This window comes from Mesoplodon mirus, assembly GCF_964341445.2.
Source record: "Mesoplodon mirus genome assembly, chromosome: 5".
NCBI classification, from domain to species: domain Eukaryota; kingdom Metazoa; phylum Chordata; class Mammalia; order Artiodactyla; family Ziphiidae; genus Mesoplodon; species Mesoplodon mirus.
Genome location: NC_138980.1, coordinates 154,120,827 through 154,142,630, shown reverse-complemented (window position 1 = coordinate 154,142,630; position 21,804 = coordinate 154,120,827). Strand labels below are relative to the sequence as shown.

The following is a 21,804-nucleotide window of genomic DNA, read 5'->3' as shown; positions in this document are numbered from 1 at the left end:
ATATATTTGATGCACTAGAAAGAAAAAAGTGAATTAAAAATTTTTACAGTAGTTGAAAGTGTGCCCTCTTGTGGACTGTTCAGTAATTTTACATAAAAGCATTTTCTCTCATATTTTAGATTAAATTAATTGTGTATCATCAAGTGTGTAATGGTCAAAAGTTATAGGTTAGACCTACATCCAAATGTTATAGTTCTTTAAGACCTCAACCTCATTTAGAAAGAAAAATGACTATTGTTTGATTTTTGCATTTCTAATACCATTGTATAGGAAATCATCTTGTGATATAATAATCGGTCTTAAACTATATTGAGAGAGGCTCTTTCTTTTGCAGTGGAAAAGAATGTGAGAAATAAAATTTTTGATGTGGAGGTGTACTAGTAACCCAGATAACTCATAGTGGGACTTGGAAATTTCCTCCATGGCCTTTATGTTTAAAAAAAAAAAAAAAATTCCAGGGCTCAGGACTATTTTTCTCCTGATGAAGCTTGCAGTTTTGTGTATTTTGTTATCATTAGACATCATGTAACTACTCTGCACCTCTGTAAGTCACTTTAACTGTTATAATCAAGGGGGACCTTTTAAAGTAATATGAACTTTTGTTAAAGTCAGTTCAAATAAAAATGCATGTGAAATACATTGATAAGAACAAGGAACAAGACTGATTAGAGAAATATATAAAGTTATACTAATTGTTTTACTTCTCAATGAACATACACATATTCTATAAAGTGCTTTTGAGATACCCTAAATCTCTACCGGATTTACTTCTTAATGACTTCTCTTTCCCTTCATAATAGTACTCAATAATGTAAATATATCCTCCTATTACATATTAAATATATTAAGATATAACAACATTACTGTTATTGGTATCCAGATGGTTCTTGGTATCCAGCATGGTGGCTGCAGAGGGCTTAGGATTCCAAAAGCAAAGCGTGTGTTTAGAGAGAGATTTAGAGCTTTGTTTTAATGGAAATAATTTAGAACTATAGAAAGGGAGAAATGTTTTAAAGAAGTGAAAATTTTTACAGACAGCTGATTGGGAACTGTTTTTGAGCTAGGATTTGAAGAAGGTCTTTTGGAAGTGTCTTTAAACAGAATGTGAAAAATTCATTCTTAAATAGTAGGCAGCAAAAAGGAATCTGGAGGTAGCTTGATAAAGTGAAAGGATTCTGCTGGAGAGGTGCCACTCTAGGGAGTCACTGTTACCTATTTAAAATAGTAAATAGTACAACGTGTATTTATTTATTTACTTATCTAGCTACGTAGGATTTACATGCCACCTACTTCCCAAAAGAATTTGAGACAGCTTATTCTATTAAATGTAATATAAACTGAGACAATAAAAATGTACTAGTTTTAAGCCCTCCCTCCCTCCTTCCTCACCAAAGAAAAAAGGAAAAAAAGAAATTAACATTACTAAGGAAGAAAAGTGCTAATTACCTAAATAGTCCACACATATAAAATGTTGGTTTATTCAAAATAATGTTATAATCATGTAAGACAGTGTAGTATAAAGAATACTGAACTAGAAATCCAAACATTTGTAGTCTTGACTAGGTCACTTACAAGCTGTGAGACCTTCAACAAACATTTAGCTTCTCTGAGGAACATTTCCTTTACCTTTTATTGGTTTGTCTTTTCTGTCATAGCAATGTAGATATTTCCCAGTTTTATGTCCTTCAGATATGCTGGAGAATGTAAGGTTTGGTTAGAAACACCTGAGTTCACACATCAGCTCTGCTGTGTGCTGTGTAGCCACAGGCAAAACATTTAGGCTCTTAGCCTTATTTTTGCACCTCTGAAATAGAGATCATCTTCACAATCCTCTGACTTTGGTAATTAAGGAAATGTATGTGTTAATGTCTGGCCTGTAAGAAGTGCTAAAAAAATTTCCACTACAAAAGTTACCTGGTCTCTTGCCTGTCTCATCTGTTATTATAATTTAACTGTTATCAGTCTTCTATGGATCACTTCCATATTTATAACTGTAGTTCTGACCTCTTTTGTCGATTCCAGAATTTCCAAGTTCCTACTTTAGACATCTTCAACAACTGGATGTTACTTTGGCATTTTAATCTGAATGAATCCAAAATCAGACCATCATTATATTTCAATATTGCAGTATTCTTCCAACAACTTTCTGCCTCTATTTTCACTCTCTACCACCCCATCTTCCTTATCACTCTTATTTTAGTCTTACTAAGTTCATTTATATCAAGGATATTTTAAAAAAATCAACATTTCATAGCAAATACTTTTGCAGTGTCTAATTCATCTTTCTGGCCTTATGCTCTGGCCAAAGTGCTTATTAATGTACGCTGCATATTCTATTAGTCTTTAATACCTAGCACAGGGTCTTCATACAGTAGATTCTTAACATAGGTTTCATAGATAATTATACAAATATACCAGAGAAATCTGTGTACATATAGCAGCACCTATTAGAAGGCTCATTTAATGTTTTTCATTTTAATACATATTTTATATCATTGTTTTTCTGACTTATAAAATAATTGTCTGTTTTTTTTAATCCAAGCAACACAGATATAAGTATTACAAAAATGGGAATTCCCCAAAATACCAGAATACATCCCACCCCCAACCATTGTTAATGGTTAAAAAATATAAAGAACCTTTTTTCATGCCTATCATTTGTATGAAAATGTATTTTAAGCAAAAATGGGCTTGAACTGTACACATTGATATTATTTTCAGTTTGCAGTAACTATATGAGAAGCTAACATCAGTCTTCTCATATAGATACAATTTAAAAAAAGGAAGAAAAAAGGGAAAAAATTTTTTCTCCTTGTGCTGAGGACTCTTAGGATTTAGATTTATTCTCTTAACAACTTTCCTATATATCATACAACAGTATTAGCTATGGTCATCATGTTGTACATTACATCCCTACTAATTATAACTGGAAATGTGAACCTTTTGACCACCTTCCTCCAATCTCACGAGCCACTCCCCCACCCCCCGTGTCTGTTTACTACAACTCTCATCTCTTATTCTGAGTTTTGTTTTGTTGTGTGTTTGCGCGCGCACGTGTGTGTGTATGTGTTTAGATTCCACATATAAGTGAGATCATACAGTATTTGTCTTTCTCTGACTGATTTCACTTACCATAATGCCTTCAAGGTCCATGTTGTCACAAATGGTTCAGGTTTTAATTCAATTATTGTTTTTCCTTTTCTCCTCCTGGAAGATATACTCCCTTTATAACATTCCCATAGCCAGACTCAAATTTCGAAGGGTAGAGACTGTTGCCATCTTGTTAACCATTGCACTTTGCTTGGCTAGCATAGTGTGTGACACAGAATACGTATTTTGGATGCATCGTCATGAAGGGCTCAATACTATAGAAGCACAGTGTGTTCTTTTGGCTACCATTTATAACTCAAGGAGTAGCTAGCTAGCTGTGTGGGTTTGGATAAGCTATTGATCTAACCTAGTATGACATTTTGAGACTATTTTAACTATCAGGTAAAAGGAAAATGCTTTAGTTAGGTCCAAAAAAAGGTGACACATATTTTCTGGAGAACAATACAAAGTACAGTTTAATGGAATTTCACTTACTAATTTAAGGCAGACTGAATGGCTATTATGGGAAAAGTTACCAAATTGATATCTTATATTTAGCATACATTTATCTCATCTATGATATGCTCAGAAATGGAAGAAATAAGGGGTTTGTGCTTGACAATATTTAATAAAATGTTATTATATTATGCCAATTTTGAGAAGTTATTAACTCAGCATAAAAAGTATGAGGGTGTTAACTTATTCTTTATAATCTTTTATCAAAGACTGATTTTCTTCAACGTGAGTTTTGCTTACTGCTCTATAGTCTGATCAAGAAGAAAGTAAGAGTACTTGAAGTACCATAAAATGTGAACCAAGTACAAAATAGACGTGGTTATAAATTATCAAGTAAGGAGTCTGATTCCATAAAGCCATAGTCACCTTACTTTATATTTACATGGTATAGTTTACTGAATAACATTCATTTAAATTTGATATTTCAGTCGAGCTATAAAATAATATTAGAAAAAGAATGAGACATATCTGCATTTATGAAAGATTTCTGAGATAATGGGACAAATCAAGAAGTTTCCTCATTAAATAAAACTGGAATATTAGTACCTCAGGTTTATATAAGAATTGAATGAGAGTACGTTTTATGTGTTTATTACCAGTTTTTATTATATAGTAGGTCCTCAACAAATGTTAGTTATCATTTCTACCAGTTTTTCGCTACTAAAAAGGTGCAATTATTGAGACAGATTATACACATTTTTGGGCTGTGGGGTACAAAGTGGCTGTCCAGGAAAGTTTATCTACCATCAGATTATGAGATTGCCTTTTATTCCAAATCCATTTCAATTTAAATATTATTATTATAACTTTTACCAATACTGTTTTATTTTCATTTCTATCATTTACATTAGGAAATCATAAATTTTGAAGTGAAATTAAATGAGTGAAAGACTAGGGTCTTTAAAAATCTTAGCAAGTGCTTAGAAGTTCCCTTCAGACTCATAATGGGCTGAAATGGAAATTTACCAAAATATCTTCCACTAATTAATTAACGATTAGTAATTGTAGGTGAGCATGCCTAGGACTATTACACATATTTGTAATACTATGGTGAAATATATACTGGATAATAATTTTTAGTAGGTCTTTCAGAAGCAAGGAGTACTTGTATTGAAAGACCCCTTTTCCCTTATGCACCTGTGTTTCCCCTCTGCCTCTCCGGAAGTGTTTTTCCAGTTAGCAGTAACATTGTTAACTTTCTGGATCACTTACTATGTGCCAGGTAGTATGCCAAGTGATTTACATGCATTATTTTATTTCATTCTCATTACCACTTATGCAGTGGGCTACTTTCTTTACCCTTCCATTTCTTTAAATCAGCAACTTTCAAACTGCTTTGATTTGGTGACCCATCATTAGTAAGACATGTTACCTAGACTCTCAAAGCAATGTGCAGTGTAGCCTTACAGTTCTATTCTCTCCACCTCTCTCAGTATTGATCTTAACCCACTAAATTTATTTTACAATCTACTGATCAGTCACCATTCACAGATTTTAAATAAAGCACTTCCTTAAGCGACAGTTCTAAAGCACTCATTATAACCTTTACCATTTGGTTACCATTTCATTCTGGACACATTCTTCCTCAGAGATAATGACTTTGAGCTTCAGTTTTGGTAGTTTCACGAAAGACAGTGTACTTTCACAGAGGCAGGTGAACCAAACACTGCCCAATCCAGAGCCAGAAATGCCATGTCTAATTAGGAGTGTGTATATTCACTTTTAGAGTTATAGGAATGTTGTTTCTTGATGGTCTTTGGTCACCTTCTAGCATAAGGCAGCAACATTTCTATAGATTACTCATATTCATTAAAATCTATGACCTTAGCTACAATTATAAATCTGTTTCTACCAAAGTCTTCTGTTCTTCAAAATCTTCGATTACATGAAATTGTCACAGTTCAGCAGTATGGTGTAAATATTTGTCAGTAGCCAAATACTTAATTCATAGTTAAAGCACCAAGCAAGCACTGTTGCTCCCCACTTTCCCCCCCCCCCTTACTCCCAGTTTTGAGTTGACATCAGAGTGTTTAGATGCCTTTATTATATCAACTGAGAAAAATATTATGGTTAGATTTATTAATCTTCCAATTCACACGTGGTAACTAAATATGTAAATCTTTTTAGGCTAAAAAAACCTCCAGCCTAAGGTTGGGTCTACTTTACATGTTACTCAGCTGAAATTTAGGAAAATACAATAAAGTCAAATAGCCCACAATAGAATCCCCTAGCGTATTATTCTTTATGGGTTCCTATCCTCTGAATTAAATACTTAAACACAGTCACTTGTTACTTAATCTGCTTGAATGAATATGGCAATTTACATGTTCAATAGTGAGTCATATATGAATAACAAGAGGTTTTGTGCTGTTCTATACATAATTTGCATTCAATGATTTTTCCCCATCAATTACTAATCATAAAATGGAACTTTCTTATTAACCTAAACTTAGAAAAACTGTACTGTGTTTTGATGACTGTCAGCTTTTAAATTCTAACTGATTTTTTTAAGTGCTTGATGCAACTGTTAAATATGCAGTGCTTCCTTAAACTTCTTTAGTGATTATTAAATAATCAAATTAATTACTTCAAAGTGTAAAGTCCATCGTGTAGCAAAAGGAAAAATAGAGGCTAGCCAGTAGTAATTATATCTTTCCTATACTATTTCCTGTGCCTTTTCCCTATAGTGGGCTTCTACTAGCAAGTTTTGTGTCAGTCATTCATCAAAGGAAAACAGTGTTTTTTCCTTAGCCAGCTACTAGAAAAGAATGTACATATAAAAGTCATTAAAGGAATAAAAAGAAAAAGAAATGATTACTGTTGATAAAAAGACAGGATAGTTGTTATCTTTAGAAGGAGCTAGATTGCTAGAGTGATTCCATGGAAGCTTACTTTTTAACTGTTAAACCATACATATATGTTTTAGGAAGTTTTCTCAGTATATCTCATATTTATAATAAAAGTGAGGAAAAAGAAAGTTCTTAATTTTAACTACTTATATACCTCTACTTTTTTAATGAAAAACTTAAATTGTAAAGTTGCATTAAGATGTAGGAGTAAGGGGAGTTATTACTATTATATCATTACACTGTTTTGAAGTTTTTAATTAAAAAAACTTAGAGGTTCTCTTAAAAGTTAATGACTAGCAGGTATAACCTCAAAAAAAAAACATTTAAACTGTTTAAACTAAAAATTACAATTCAGTTTTCTATTTTAGCACTGTCTTAGATAATTGATGTAGAGCAGACTTCTTTTGTTTGCCGTTTATTTTATGAAGCTATATTAATAAGACAAATCTTTTAATAATGTGCACATTATTTACTAGAAAGGCAAGTTGAAGCTAAATTTTTATGTATTTATGATGTGGAAAAGAAAATAGTGCTTGTCAAAATTGAGTATCCCTGTCTGGTAATATAGCCTACTAGTTACACAGACTCTTGAGCCAGATTGCTTGGGTTCTAATCTTTGCTCTCAAATTACTTGAAACTTCATGTAAATTAATTTCCTCATCAGTAAAATGCAGAAAATAATAGTACCTACTTTAGTTGGTTGTTGTGAGGACTAAATGAGTTATTGTATACAAAGCACTTTGCAGTGTGTAACATACAGTAAGTAGTATATGCATGATGGCTATTATTGTTATATAGTTTGAGCAAACAAGAAAAGCAGAAAATTTTATTTTTTAAGCACTTCCCTAGTAGTAATATATTTGACATATTGTTACAAATAATTGTTTGTTTTTTGTTGCAGTGTTTGGGAAATGGGAAGTAATGACAGCTGGCACCTGAACTAAGTACTTTCATAGGCAACACCATTCCAGAACTTCAGGATGAATGGGGATATGCCCCATGTCCCCATCACTACTCTTGCGGGGATTGCTAGTCTCACAGACCGTAAGTTTGGTTATTCTATCTATGTTCTACTCTGACATTGATTTTTAAAGAGACTATAACATTAATTATTGCAGCGTCATAAATAACAAAATGTGTAAAGATTTTAGATTTTGAATGACACACAACATTATTTTCTTTGGTTTATTGGCATAAATGTGAAAGTAACAGAATTAGTGTAGTCAACTAATAATAGATAAGACCTTAATTTCCGTTTCATGCTAAGGACCCATTAAGAAATGGTAGTGTGTGTTTGTTTAAAGGTCTTATATGATAAAGGGATAAATGCAAAAGTAAGGATCAAAGAAGATGAAACAAAGCATTAAGAAAAATCAAAACCAAAGAAGCATGGGTTTGCATAGAGGAACTATTACAGACTTTTAAAAAAGCGTTTATGGAAATGATAACTGAAACTGCCCTTCAAAGAAGAAAATATGATAACCCAACACAATCTGATTTCTTAGTGACGTTTATTTTGGATGTCATGTTTAGTAATCTTTTGGAGTTTGTCATAGATGTCAAGAGCCTATTTTACCCTGAACACTTAAGTTTAAGAACATCTTCATTCTCCTGAGATTTAATTAGTGTAGCATAATATTTTAGGGACTCATTCTTTTGGTAGGCAACTCTAATTCCTAGTCCCTGGGTAATGGTGCAAAAAGCTCCTCACAATGTTAGTCCTTATCCTACCTGAATAAAGGGAAAAAGAGATATGAGGGGGAGGGTAGACCGTGAGGAGATGACATAGTTTTCTTTGTATAGCAAGCATTATGCAAGATATGGGGCTTCATAAAAGGAGCTATAAGAAAATAACTTCAAGAAATGTTTTCATCTGTTTTCCCCCAAATACTATTTTTTTCTGTTATTAATTTCCAGCTGGTTTAAGTGGGGTAAAGTAGATAACAGCCTACAGCTTTGCAGCAGGGCTAGTTTACAAAATCCGACATAACAAGAAAGTAGCCAGTAGGGTTAGAATAACTCAGGTAAGAAAGCTTTTGAAACAGTCTTTAGTTTTGGTTATCACTCTGTTATAGGTAAGGCATAACTTCATGTAATATGTAGGAGTACAGAATCAAATATACTACCAGGAATTTCTTTTGGGGGTGGGGGGGGGTCTGCCCGTTATCTCAGCTGTACCTCATTTTTAAAATTTGCCCAATAAGCCCTACTTATTAAGTAATAATTTGTTTTCAGTGTTTTTATTAATAAAAACCCTGTTATTACCCATTGTGGCTGAGTGGCATGATAGTTATACTATATAGGTGATTAGAAATTAAACCAAAAACAAAGACACTGTAGTTAACTTTCTTAACTATTAGTTTAGACAAGTGAACAAATTTCATTTATATGAAGACATTAAATAACTGAATTTAAACTACTGTAAAACATTTATGCCCTTTTGTTTGCTGTCAGAATAAAATGAAGAGAGACTATTTAGTAATTTATAACTTAAAGCAAAATTCCTTAGATATTTTTCTTCCTTCAGAATCCTATTCTGGGGACGTTGTTCTCCTACCAAAGTGAGCTCTTTATTTTTGTATTTATTTAAGCTTTTAAAAACACACATTAGGGCTTCCCTGGTAGCGCAGTGGTTGAGAGTCCGCCTGCTGATGCAGGGGACGCAGGTTCGTGCCCTGTTCCGGGAAGATCCCACATGCCGCGGAGCAACTAAGCCCGTGAGCCATGGCCGCTGAGCCTGCGCGTCCAGAGCCTGTTGCTCCACAACGGGAGAGGCCACAACAGTGAGAGGCCCGCGTACCGCAAAACAAACAAACAAACAAAACAAACAAAAAACACACATTACTTGTCTATCTGGTGAAGAGTCAGGTATTGTTACTTGGTTTATTTATTTGATTCTGATAAATCTTATAACAGAAATAATTAATATAGTCTCAATTCTTGGAAATTACTTAGTTTTTAACCCTACTTTTTTTATTCATTTATTAAATTAATAAAGATTTAAGACATGAAAAGTTAGCACAGAGTTTTATTCTTAGAGAGTAATATAATCTATTGTGGTCCAAGGGACGTTTGGAGAGTTTTAATAGAGTTGTTTGGGGTTTGTTGGGGGAGAGACGGAATGCCTTTTAATAAATTAGTCACATTTATATTTATAACTTATTTTTAATCCCCAAATACATTTAAACACTAAAGAGATTTCTTTCTGTCACTCAGTTTCTAATAATCTGATTTTATTCCCAATAGTCCTGAACCAGCTGCCTCTTCCATCCCCTTTACCTGCTACAACTACAAAGAGCCTTCTCTTTAATGCACGAATAGCAGAAGAGGTGAACTGCCTTTTGGCCTGTAGGGATGATAATTTGGTTTCACAGCTTGTCCATAGCCTCAACCAGGTATCAACAGATCACATGTAAGTACAATCTAAAATAAAATGAAAAGTTTTGGTCTTACTAAGAGAATCAGTATTCCTGGTTTTATTTCAAAAAATTTTTAATGCATAGTTTATTTTAAATTATTTGAATATCCAAGTGAGAATATAGCCTTACTGTGATGAGATATTAATGAGATTTAAATAGGCCATAGTTATTTTGAGACAGTAGTTCTGACCATGTGATTCTATGAGGACCTTTTCGGTTCTTATAATAATCTTGGGATTCATCAGGATGGATCTGTGCAGAGGTCTAATGTTGCTCACGAAGTTAGCTCCCTTTTTCCTGGAATTGCTGGAGTAGTTAGAATTCCCAGGCACTAGGGACTTTAATGCTGGCTTTATTTGGAGTAGGTTTATATGCTTTTCATGTAAAGTATAACAAGGACTCAAAGATTAACTTCAAGGAAGGCTACTACAGAATTTGGGACTCATTTTTTTCCAGGATTTATCATACAATATAAACATAGGTGTGTATTTTCACACAATAGACTTTTAAAATAATATGCACTTAAATTACATAGCTTATTTATAGAACTTTTGCACGAGTATACTTTTTAAAATTTACTTTTTACTACAAAAGCAGTATATACTTACAATATCTCAACACAAAAATGTAAAAAAGTTCACAACCCACTACTCAGCGGTACTCACGTGTCCTTCCATTCTTTTACTGTTGTTTAACTTAAAGTTCATTATTTAGGGGAATGAGGATAAAGCACAGTATAATGGAGAGGTCTCTGCCATTAGCTGTAGCACATACTTTAGGGCCATTTTTAAAGCTGATGAATTTAGGTGAAATACTAAATGTGAATTTTCTGATGGAGAAACTGAGAGATGATTGGTTATGTCACTCCAGAAATTCAACACTGTCTAAATATTATATCACTTCTTATACATGTACATCCTTAATCAAAAGTTTTCACCACATATTTAAAGAGATAAGGGAAATAAAATAGCACATGTATAGTTATGATTTATTATATGGAGAGCTGCTTTAAGATTGCCCCCAGAAATTAATTTTATCATTGGATACCATCTTTATGAATCTTACTAGATTTAATGAGTGGAACAGTGACGTGTAGAATATAAGATTTAAAATACTGCCTATATTTAATTTTTTTTATCATTTACCTTCCATAGTTGTGAACTTAATTTGCTACTTACTAATTGCAGCTATTCTTAACCACTTGCTTAGGTTTTTTCCCCTGATGGCTTTATTTGAGAACAGAATAAAGAGGGGAAAATTATGTAACCTTGGGTCTTGTCTTAACCAATGTGGCAACATTATTTCATTCAGAGGACATTCTCAAAAAGACAGATCCACTCACATTCAGATGTAAGGGAGAAAATATATTCCAAGCCCAAATATCAACTTCTGTGCACAGTTATCACCCCTACCCTTCCATTATTTTGAATAGTTTAGAATAGACACTGTTTTCTCCTTTGAAACTAATATGAACATTCTTAAATAAACTTATAGTTCCATAAAATAATGTTTGGGGTTCTTTTTTTTTTCTGTTTAAAATAAAATGGGGGGGGAGAAGTCCATAGAAGAGCTCCCCTCTGTCATTTTTTTGATAATTCTTTTTCTTCTAGGATTAGCATCTTCAAAAATCCACGAAACTGTTAGACATGCTTGTGTAATTTATTTTTATACCATAAGTCTTCTTGATTTTCTGCCTCAGCATTTTCTGAATTTCACTGGTGAATTCTTAATCATCCATCACTGTTTTAATGTTTTGTATTTATTTTTTCAATGCCAGAGAGTTGAAAGATAACCTTGGCAGTGATGATCCAGAAGGCGACATACCAGTCTTGTTGCAGGCCATCCTGGCGAGGAGTCCTAACGTTTTCAGGGAGAAAAGTATGCAGAACAGATATGTACAAAGTGGTGAGGTTTTTAATAATTGAATTTCATAGTATATATATTTTTAATGTGTCCTGTATTAGAACTTGTTTCACATGTAATTAAATTCAGGTGTGTCCTTTAACAGCTAGCTTGTCATCTGTTAATGCCGTGTTGATACCTTGAATGAAGCCAAGAATGAAAAGGAAACTAAATGGATGTTAACATTCTTACAGTTTAATATGTAACTAAATTTCTTGGGAATTAGGCAAGGCTTAATATGTGGTTTGCTAGATATTTCAGACTTTATTAGTTCAGTCAATGAAAGAGCTTTAGGAATTTTTTTTATTTAAAAAAATCATAGAATAGATATGAAAGGAGTCTTTTCATTAATCAAATAATAAATAAAAATATCTGCAGAGCTTCTCAACATGTAGTACATGTATAAATAATTATACCATGTATTAGTTTTAGTATGGATGGTGACTATATTCATGGTTATGTAGTAATTGGTTTAACACTTCTGTTGCCTTAGCAATAGAACAAGGTGTATAATAAGTATTACTATTAAGGAAACTTCTATTTATAGTAAGCATTAGAAAACCCATAAAAATGTGATATCCAACACAGATATGATTTTTCTGTAGTCAAGAAGAACCTTTAAGTTAGGAGCATTGTTCTGGTCTGAAGCTTACTGAATCTGGCAAGCCCAAGTACTTGCTTCCCTCTCAAGATTAAAACAGTCAGAAGGGAATAGTTTAGAGAACCCAGGAAGGTCTGGTTTATTTAATTGGTTACTTGTATTCAAGAATATTGCCACATTTATTGACAGTACCTCCATGAAGCTTGCCATTCCATTTCTTAGTTTTGTTTTTTAATAGTATTACTTTGTTGATTCTTTATATTTGTGTGTAAGCTGTGTTTTTAAAGCAATTGCATAGTTACTATCCATTTCCCAAAGTGAATCCAGGGAAATTTCCTTTCAGGAAATCAAAGGTAGGCATGCAGGGCAAGACTGTATCTTCATCAGAACTAATAAGCTAGCTGGCAGTCAGTCGTAAGAGACAGATGGGAATGGTGAAAGGAAAGTTAGAATTACACATACTCTGGAAGAGTGTCGGAATGAAAGAAAATATGGAGAGATGTTGATTGGAAGAAAGGCTATAGGCATACCTCGTTTTATTGCACTTCGCTTTATTGCGCTTCTCAGATATTGCCTATTTTACAAATTGAATGTTTGTGGCAACCATACATTGAACAAGTCTGTCAGTGCCATTTTTCCAGCAGCATTTTACTTTGTGTCTCTGTCACATTTTGTTAATTATCACAATATTTGAAACTTTTTTATTATTATTATATGTGTTCTGGTGATCTCTGATCGGTGATTTTTGAAGTTACTATTGTAATTGTTTGAGGGCACTAGGAACTGCGCCCATGTAAGACAGTGTAATCAATAAATGTATGTTTTGGCAGGACTGGCAGTTCCCCTCTCCTTGGGCCTCCCTATTTTCTGAGATACAACAATATTGAAATGAGGCCAATTAATAACTCTACAATGGCCTCTTAAGTGTTCAAGTGAAAAGAACAGTCACATGTCTTTCACTTTAATCAAAAGCTAGAGATGCTTAAGCTTAGTGAGGAAGCCATGTCAAAAGCCAGGATAGGCCAAAAGCTAGGCTTCTTGTCCCATACAGCCACCTAGCAAAGGAAAAATTCTTGAAGGAAATGAAAAGTGCTATACCCCAGTGAACACTTGAATGTTAAGAAAGCTAAATAACCTTATTGCTGATATGGAGAAAGTTTTAGTGGTCTGGGTAGAGGATCAAACCAGTTAGAGCATTCCCTTAAGCCAAAGCCTAATCCAGAGCAAGGCCCTAACTCTCTTCAATTCTCCGAAGGCTGAGAGAGGTGAGAAAGCTGCAGAAGAAAAATTTGAAGCTAGCAGAGATTGGTTTATGAGATTTAAGGAAAGAAGCTATCTCCGTAACATAAAAGTACAAGGCAAAGCTGCAAGTGCTGATGTAGAAACTGCAGCAAGTTATCCAGAAGATCTAACTAAAACAATTAATGAAGGTGGCTATGCTAAAAAAAAAATGTTCAGTGTAGACAAAACAGTCTTCTATTGGAAGAAGATGCCACCTAGGACTTTGATGGCTGGAGAGGAGAGTCAATGCCTGGCTTCAAAGCTTCAAAGGACAGGCTGGCTCTCTTGCTAGGAACTAATACAGGTGGTGAATTTAGGTTGAAGCCAGTGCTCATTGACCATTCTGAAAATCCTAGGGCCTTTAAGAGTTATGCAAAATCAACTCTGCCTGTGCTCTATAAATGGAATAACAAACCTGGATGACAAACATGTTTGTTTATAACATGGTTTATTGAATACTTTAAGCCCACTGTTGAGACCTACTTCTCAGAAAAAAAGATTCCTTTCAAAATATTACTGCTCATTGACAGCACATCTGGTCATCCAGGATCTCTGGTGGAGATGTACAACAAAACTAATGTTGTTTTCATGCCTGCTAACACAACATCCATTCTGCAGCCCATGGATCAAGGAGTCATCTCAGCATTCGAGTCTTATTATTTTAAGAAATACATTTCATGAGACTCTAGCTTCCATAGATAGTAACTCCTCTGATGGATCTGGACAAAGCAAATTGAAAACTTTCTGAAATGTTTCACCATTCTAGATGCCATTAAGAACATTCATGATTCATGGGAAGAGGTCAAAATATCAACATTCACAAGAGTTGGAAGAAGTTGATTCCAGTTCTCATGGATGACTTTTGAGGGGTACAAGACTCCAGTGGAGGAAGTAACTGCAGATGTGGTAGAAATAGCAAGAGAGCTAGAATTAGAAGTAAAGCCTGAAGATGTGACTTAATTGCTGAAATCTCATGATTAAAATTTAATGGATGAGGAGTTGCTTCTTGTGGATGAGCAAAGAAAGTGGTTTCTTGAAGTGGAATCTACTTGTGGCTGAGATGCTATGAAGATTGTTAAAATGGCAACAAAGGATTTAGAATATTACATAAGCTTTAGTTGACAAAGTAGCAGCAGAGTTTGCGAGAATTGACTCCCAATTTTGAAAGAAGTTTTACTGTGGGTAAAATGGTGTCAAGCGGCATTGCGTCCCACAGAGACACCATTCATGAAAGGAAAGAGTCAATCAATGCAGCAAACTTCATTGTTAATGCAGCAAACTTCATTGTTGTGTTATTTTAAGAAATTGCCAGAGCCACCTCAACCTTCAGCAACCACCATCCTGATCAGTCATCAGCCACCAACATTGAGCAAGACCCTCCACCAGCAAAAAGATTACAACCTCACTGAGGGCTCAAACAATGGTTAGCATTTTTTAGCAATAAAGTATTTTTAAATTAAGGTATGTACATTGTTTTTTTAGACATAATGCTCTTGTACTCTTAATGGACTACAGTATAGTGTAAATATAACTTTTATATGCACTGGGAAACCACAGAAAATTCATGTAACTCCCTTTATTGTGATATTTGCTTTATTGCGGTGGTCTGGAACCGTATCTGCAATATCTCCGAGGTATGCCTGTAATAGGAAATAGGATAAGGGCATTGAGTATAGGATAACGTAAATAAATGTAAGATTGAATAAAGGAAGTCTTCCAAGGCTATTTATACTACATTTTTATAACTTATATCTCTAATAAGAAACTTTGAGTATTCACCTTTCAGTCACATATTTTGTGGTTTTTACTATATATGCTTATTTTTTAGTCTGAAACATTGTTTCATTTCTCCATATCCTACTTTGTAAAAACAAACTAGCATTTAAGAATTGATTCATTGCATGTTGTGATTTTTTTTTTCTAAGCATTTTCCATTTGGTTTTAAAATCTTAAAAGGTGATTTTGGGTTGTTAAATATAAATGTGAGTCACACATTTGGAGAAAATTTAATAATGTGCAAATCACTTCGTTCATAGTTCTTTGGATCTCTGAGAGAATCAGAAAGGACTACTAGTATTTCATTTGCCCCTTTTATTTATAAAGCCACTGCCTCCAAACTAGTAATTCCAGCTTGTCACAGTAATGACTGTTAATTCAGGAGAAAATACTTTTTAATTCACATCTCATGGAGTCTTGCCCCCTTTCTCTCAAAAAAAAAAATTCAGCAACAGTAGTTATAGCAATTAAATTATTAAGCCATGGAATATATGATTTGGTACTGAATTTGAGTTGGAAGAGAAAATCCGTAAATTGAAATTTAGACTACATAGAAAACACGCTATTAGTGTTAGACTTTGAGGTGCTCTCATCTCATTCAGCCACTGTGGTAGAGCTAGAATCCTTTCTGTAGTTCCTGGCAAATGAACATGTAACTTCTGTTTGAATGTTTCTGGTGAAAGACACTTTTCATATCAGCAGCAGGAAATGAAATTTGGGGAAATAATGTGATACTCGAAACTCCCAGAAAGATTGGCTATACATATCATAAGAAAGGTCAAAGTTAATCATAGATTTTTATCTTTGATTTTAGAGTGTCTAAATAGCTGAATTTTCCTGCATCTCCTATATAACAAAATGCCACTTATGCAACAGTTGAAGGAACAATGTCTAACTTGAAAAGAAATGTGAGAATCTGAAAGCTCTTCTCACACTTTTATTCATTAAACAAATATTCATTTAATCCTATTTCATGGCAAGAATTACTGTGGAAGAAAGAACAGGAGCATTCTGTTGTTCGTTAACAGACTTTCAGATGGTAATTTCAATACCTCAGACTTTGGGCCCCTAAGTAAAGTACTTTTTAAAACTTAGGTCTGGGGCTTCCCTGGTGGCGCAGTGGTTGAGAGTCTGCCTGCCAATTCAGGGGACACGGGTTCGTGCCCCGGTCCGGGAAGATCCCACATGCCCGTGAGCCATGGCTGCTGAGCCTGTGCGTCCGGAGCCTGTGCTCCACAACGGGAGAGGCCACAACAGTGAGAGGCCCGCATACCGCAAAAAAAAAAAAAAAGAAAGACAAAGACAAAAAAAAAAAACTTAGGTCTGAATCACAATGAAATAAATAGAGTTGTAAAATTAAGCTCCTAAGGTGGGAGATGTATGTAATAAAGTATTCCATGTAATAGGAAAACCATCCAAAAGCCTGTTGTAGACAGAAGTGTGTAGTATTTGGAAAGAGGTTAGATACAGCAACTTCTGAAAGTTCTTTTCAATTCTAAGGCTAAATGATAGGACAATAGGTAAGCAAGTAAATTTAAAAACAAAAAATTATATCTCTATCTCTGTCCCTGGATTAGTTATATGCTAAAAGGATGTTTTGGTGAAATTGGTTTTACTTGAAATTTATAGTTTCTGTATTTTGCTTTTCAAAATTAACATCTTGGTCGAAAAGAAAAGAACAGAAAGAACTTTTGAATGTTTGTGAAAAAATGATTGATATAAATCACTTAAAGAATGCTTTACCATTGGAAGAAAATAACGTTTTACCATTTTTGTATGTTGTGTAGGAATGATGATGTCTCAGTATAAACTTTCTCAGAATTCCATGCACAGTAGTCCTGCATCTTCCAATTATCAACAAACCACTATCTCACATAGCCCCTCCAGGTAATGTATATATCATTTTATTAAGTACTGTTTTCTGTAGTGAATATGCCTGGGAATATACAGTGTATACATACATTTAGGTAATGGTGAATTACGTGTAGTTAAAAAGTTTAGATGCTTAGCCTTAAATAGTAACCCACATGAATATTTGCCTTAAAATGTTATATGTGGAAATGCTCTAATATACTAATTTAAGTAAATAGGAACTTAATTTCATACAAACAAAAGAATGTGTTAAAATAACCAGCGTGTTTGAGATAAATAAGAAAATTAATTGAGTAGAATTTAGGGAGCATGTGAGATAAATGAATTACTCCAGTTTTTACAAACTGCTTAATATAACTCTTAGATTATGAATTGTGAATGATTTTTGTACGTTATTTATTTTTCAGAATTTTTCTGTGTACATATATTTTATTTTATACAAATTAGGGTTTGGAGAATTTTATGACAGTGAAATATCAAGGAATATCATATTTATTTCATTTCCTGATATTGTTTATTTGGATTTTGGGTTTTAGCCGGTTTGTGCCACCACAGACAAGCTCTGGGAACAGATTTATGCCACAACAAAACAGCCCAGTGCCTAGTCCATATGCCCCACAAAGCCCTGCAGGATACATGCCATATTCCCATCCTTCAAGTTATACAACACATCCACAAATGCAGCAAGGTAAGAAAGTTGCTTGTTTATTTACAGGGAATGCCTCTAGTTCCCAGCAAATTCATTTTTTTCTTTTTATAAATTTTAAAACACAAATACTAAACTGTATACTTTTTTGTCAATGAACATTTCTTTTAAGCTGTGGCTTATATTATTAAAAATATGTTACATTTATTACTTGGAAAGTCATCTGGGAGATAAAAAGATCAGTGTAATTTGACTCTTTGGATTACCTTATTATATTATACAACTGAGTATATCTAGTTATGAAATTAGGAACTGTTTTATTTAATTGGGCTTCTTACAGTAGCACTAAGTCAAAGAAGAATTACGTTTTAATTAGTAAAGTATATGTAGTGTGAAAATTTTAATATCAAGTGGATACAGTACTGGTAGAGGAAAATTAATAACTTGGATTTAAAATTTTCTGGGATTAGATTACTAGTTCTCATTTGAAGTCAATTGTTGATAATATGGTATCTTTTTAAGATCATACTGCATTGGGATCTATGTCATGGCTATTAAATAATGTATTTACCTAGTATATTGTACTTTTTTAGAGAAATTTTGAAAAGTACAGAAGATAATATAACAGATATCTGTGTTTTTATCCCTCATAATTAACAGCAAATTTTTAACATTCAGTCAGTCATTAGTTCCTGTTTGTATTCTTGGCTTTTTATTATGCATGGATCAAAACATGCTTCATTTATAAACTTTTATCCTATAAACTTTTAACTGAGTGTCATCTATTAAAACAGCCAACTTCTGGTTTTCCAAAGCTAGATAATGAAATGGTAGGTTGAGCCTATTTTATACAGTAAGTCAAGGAAAAACTTGGAGACAAATCACACCTTTGGAATAGACACCTCCAAAATTATAGAATTTAGTGTGAGTGCTGAACAGAAGTATGCGTGTATATGGGCTCTTCATACTTGTGAAATATTACTCTTCTACTCTGGTATGCCAAAGTTATGTGAAACATTTTAAATGCAATTAATAAGAGGGAAAATATTGAAAGGACACATTTGCTTCATACGGAAATATCCACATAAATATGTGTAGAAAAAAACCATAAATTTTTACTCTAAACACTGTTGTTGTTTTATAACAAGATAAACCCAGCTTTTTCAAAAGAATAAGTTGAAATCACAAAATCAAAAGAAAAATGTAGTTTGAGGGCCTATTCAGTAATGAGTCATTTCTTAGAAATTCTCAGATACTTGAGAGACCAAAAATAATACTAGGGATTAGCCCCACACAGATACCAAAATTGTTATAAATAAGAAAATTTAATGTGGTAAGGAACAAATAGATTGGTAAATGGAACAGAAATGGGTCCAGAAATAAGGCAGATGTCTGTGGGAATTTAGAGTTTGTGAAAGGTAATATTTAAAGAACACTTTATAAAAAAAAAAACACTTTATATTATAAAAATTTTAACCATGCAGAAAAGTTGAAAGAATAGCACAGTGAACCATTTCACCAATAGGCATTCTGCCTCTCTGTCCTTAAATACATCTGCTAGGAAGTCAGTTCTCCTTTATAAACACCAAGTGTAATACTTTACCCCTAAAAGAATTAAGAACATTTCTGTAGTATCATCTGATACCATCTACATTGTTTTCACCAGTTGGCCTCAAATATGTCTTTTATAACCTTTTTTCCCCCACATATGATCTAATCTAGTTTCTCACACATTGCATTTGGTTTTTACATTTCTTTTGACTCTTTTAATCTAAACAGTCCCATACCCTTTCCCCATGACAGTAATTTTTGTGTTTTTGAGGAGTCTATGCTACTTTTGTTGTAGAATATCCCATATTCTAGGCTTCACTGTTTCCTCATTGTGTTGTTTAATTTGCTTATATACTTCCTATATTTCCTACCATCTGGAAGTTATCTTTAAAGGCTCTGTTAGTTTCTAGTTGTATATTTTTGGCAAGGGTGCTAAATAAGTAACGTTGTACACTTGATACTACATCACATCAGAGGGCATATAATGGCAAGTGGCTTCATTATTAGTGACATTTAGGTGATGACTACTCCATGTCTTCTTTTATAAGGAACATAATATTTCTTTGCAATCAGTGAGCAATCTGTCAGGTGATATTTTGAGATCATGTAACTGTCCTATTTCCTATTAATCTTTATCCTAAAGGGTTTACCATCCAATAATGATTCTCTTTTCATCAGTTTTTACACTGGTCATTGGAAAATGGTGATTTTCCAATTTTGTCATTCTAAAGATGGTATTTTGAATCAGTGTGTGATAATGGATTGTTTAATAAATCATGTTGGATTGGTTGGCTAGGCATTTTGAAATTTTATTTGGATTCCTAGATCATCTAGAGCAAAAATGTTTTAGATGGATGAACTATTTACATTTGTATTTTAAGTCATAAAATTATAAAAAGAAGGGGCTGCCCTGGTGGCGCATTGGTTAAGAACCTGCCTGCCAATGCAGGGGACAGGGGTTCGAGCCCTGGTCCGGGAAGATCCCACATGCCGCGGAGCAACTAAGCCTGAGCGCCACAACTACTGAGACTGCGCTCTAGAGCCCGCGAGCCACAACTACTGAACCCGTGTGCCACAGCTACTGAGCCTGCGCTCTAGAGCCCGTGCTCTGCAACAAGAGAAGCCACCGCAATGAGAAGCCCGCACACCACAACGAAGAGTAGCCCCCACTCTCCGCAGCTAGAGAAAGCCAGCACACAGCAAGGAAAACCCATTGCAGCCCAAAATAAATTAATTAATTTTAAAAGAAATTATAAGAAGAAAAAATGGGGTGAATTTTGGGTACCTTAGGGTCGAGAAGGCCTTGTTTCTAAGCAGGACTGGACTCTAGAAATGGAAAAAAAAACAGATTAATTCTAAATTTCTGTGTAATAGGAGAGAACAAATAAGGACAAGTAAATTTAGGGAAAAAATTTTTTTCAATATTTATTACAAAGTATTAATTTAAATATAGCAAGATCTTATGCAGGTTGATAAGAATAAGACAAAAATAAACTAAAGAATTAAACAATTTACTGAAAAAGAAAAGCAAAGTGGATTCAGAAAGATTTAATACATATACGGAAGTACAGTCAACCTGGCTCACAATTAAAGAGATGCAAATCAAAATTTAATTGAAATAAAATTTTATATCTATCAGATTAGTAACATTTTATAGTGTGTGGGGAAATTTGAACTTCATACAGTCTTCATAGGGACATAAATTGATACAACCATTTTAGAGAGCAGTTTGACAATATCTGTTCCAGTTTAAAATACATATACCTCCTTCAGTTGTTAAAAATCTATCTCCCTGGGTCCCTGGTGGCGCAGTGGTTGAGAATCCGCCTGCCAGTGCAGGGGACACGGGTTCGTGGCCCGGTCCGGGAAGATCCCACATGCCGTGGAGTGGCTGAGCCCGTGAGCCATGGCCGCTGAGCCTGCGCATCTGGAGCCTGTGCTCCGCAACGGGAGAGGCCACAACAGTGAGAGGCCCGCGTACCGCAAAAAAAAAAAAAAAAATCTATCTCCCTTACAAGTAGGGGTGGGGATAAAAATGCTCAGGCAGTTTTATCTCAAGTTCTAGCATGCATTCATGGAAAAGATACTCTGTTCTTACATGAATTAAAGACTAAGTGTGAAAAAACAAAACTATGAAACTTTTGAAAGAAAATATCAGAGTAATTTTTATGATTTTATGTTAAGTAGGGAATCTGAATGTCTAATACACATGAAAAGATGCTTGGCTTCACTGTTAATTAAGGAAGGAAATACTAATTAAAGTGGCTGTCAGAGACATTTTCCATCTTCAAATTGACGAAA

The 21,804-nt window shown here is 34.0% G+C and overlaps 1 protein-coding gene across 2 annotated transcripts in view; it reads left to right on the top strand.

The window, feature by feature from the left end:
• Nucleotides 1-21,804, top strand: part of NIPBL (NIPBL cohesin loading factor) — a 198,224-nt gene that overhangs the window by 74,203 nt on the left and 102,217 nt on the right. For both annotated transcript variants that reach the window (XM_082621433.1, XM_082621434.1), the window contains exons 2-6: nucleotides 7,357-7,499; nucleotides 9,702-9,867; nucleotides 11,652-11,779; nucleotides 17,222-17,321; nucleotides 17,843-17,994. In XM_082621433.1, coding sequence (XP_082477559.1) covers nucleotides 7,436-7,499; nucleotides 9,702-9,867; nucleotides 11,652-11,779; nucleotides 17,222-17,321; nucleotides 17,843-17,994 — 610 coding nt within the window. In that variant the 5' untranslated portion in view covers nucleotides 7,357-7,435. The remainder of the gene's footprint in view (nucleotides 1-7,356; nucleotides 7,500-9,701; nucleotides 9,868-11,651; nucleotides 11,780-17,221; nucleotides 17,322-17,842; nucleotides 17,995-21,804) is intronic.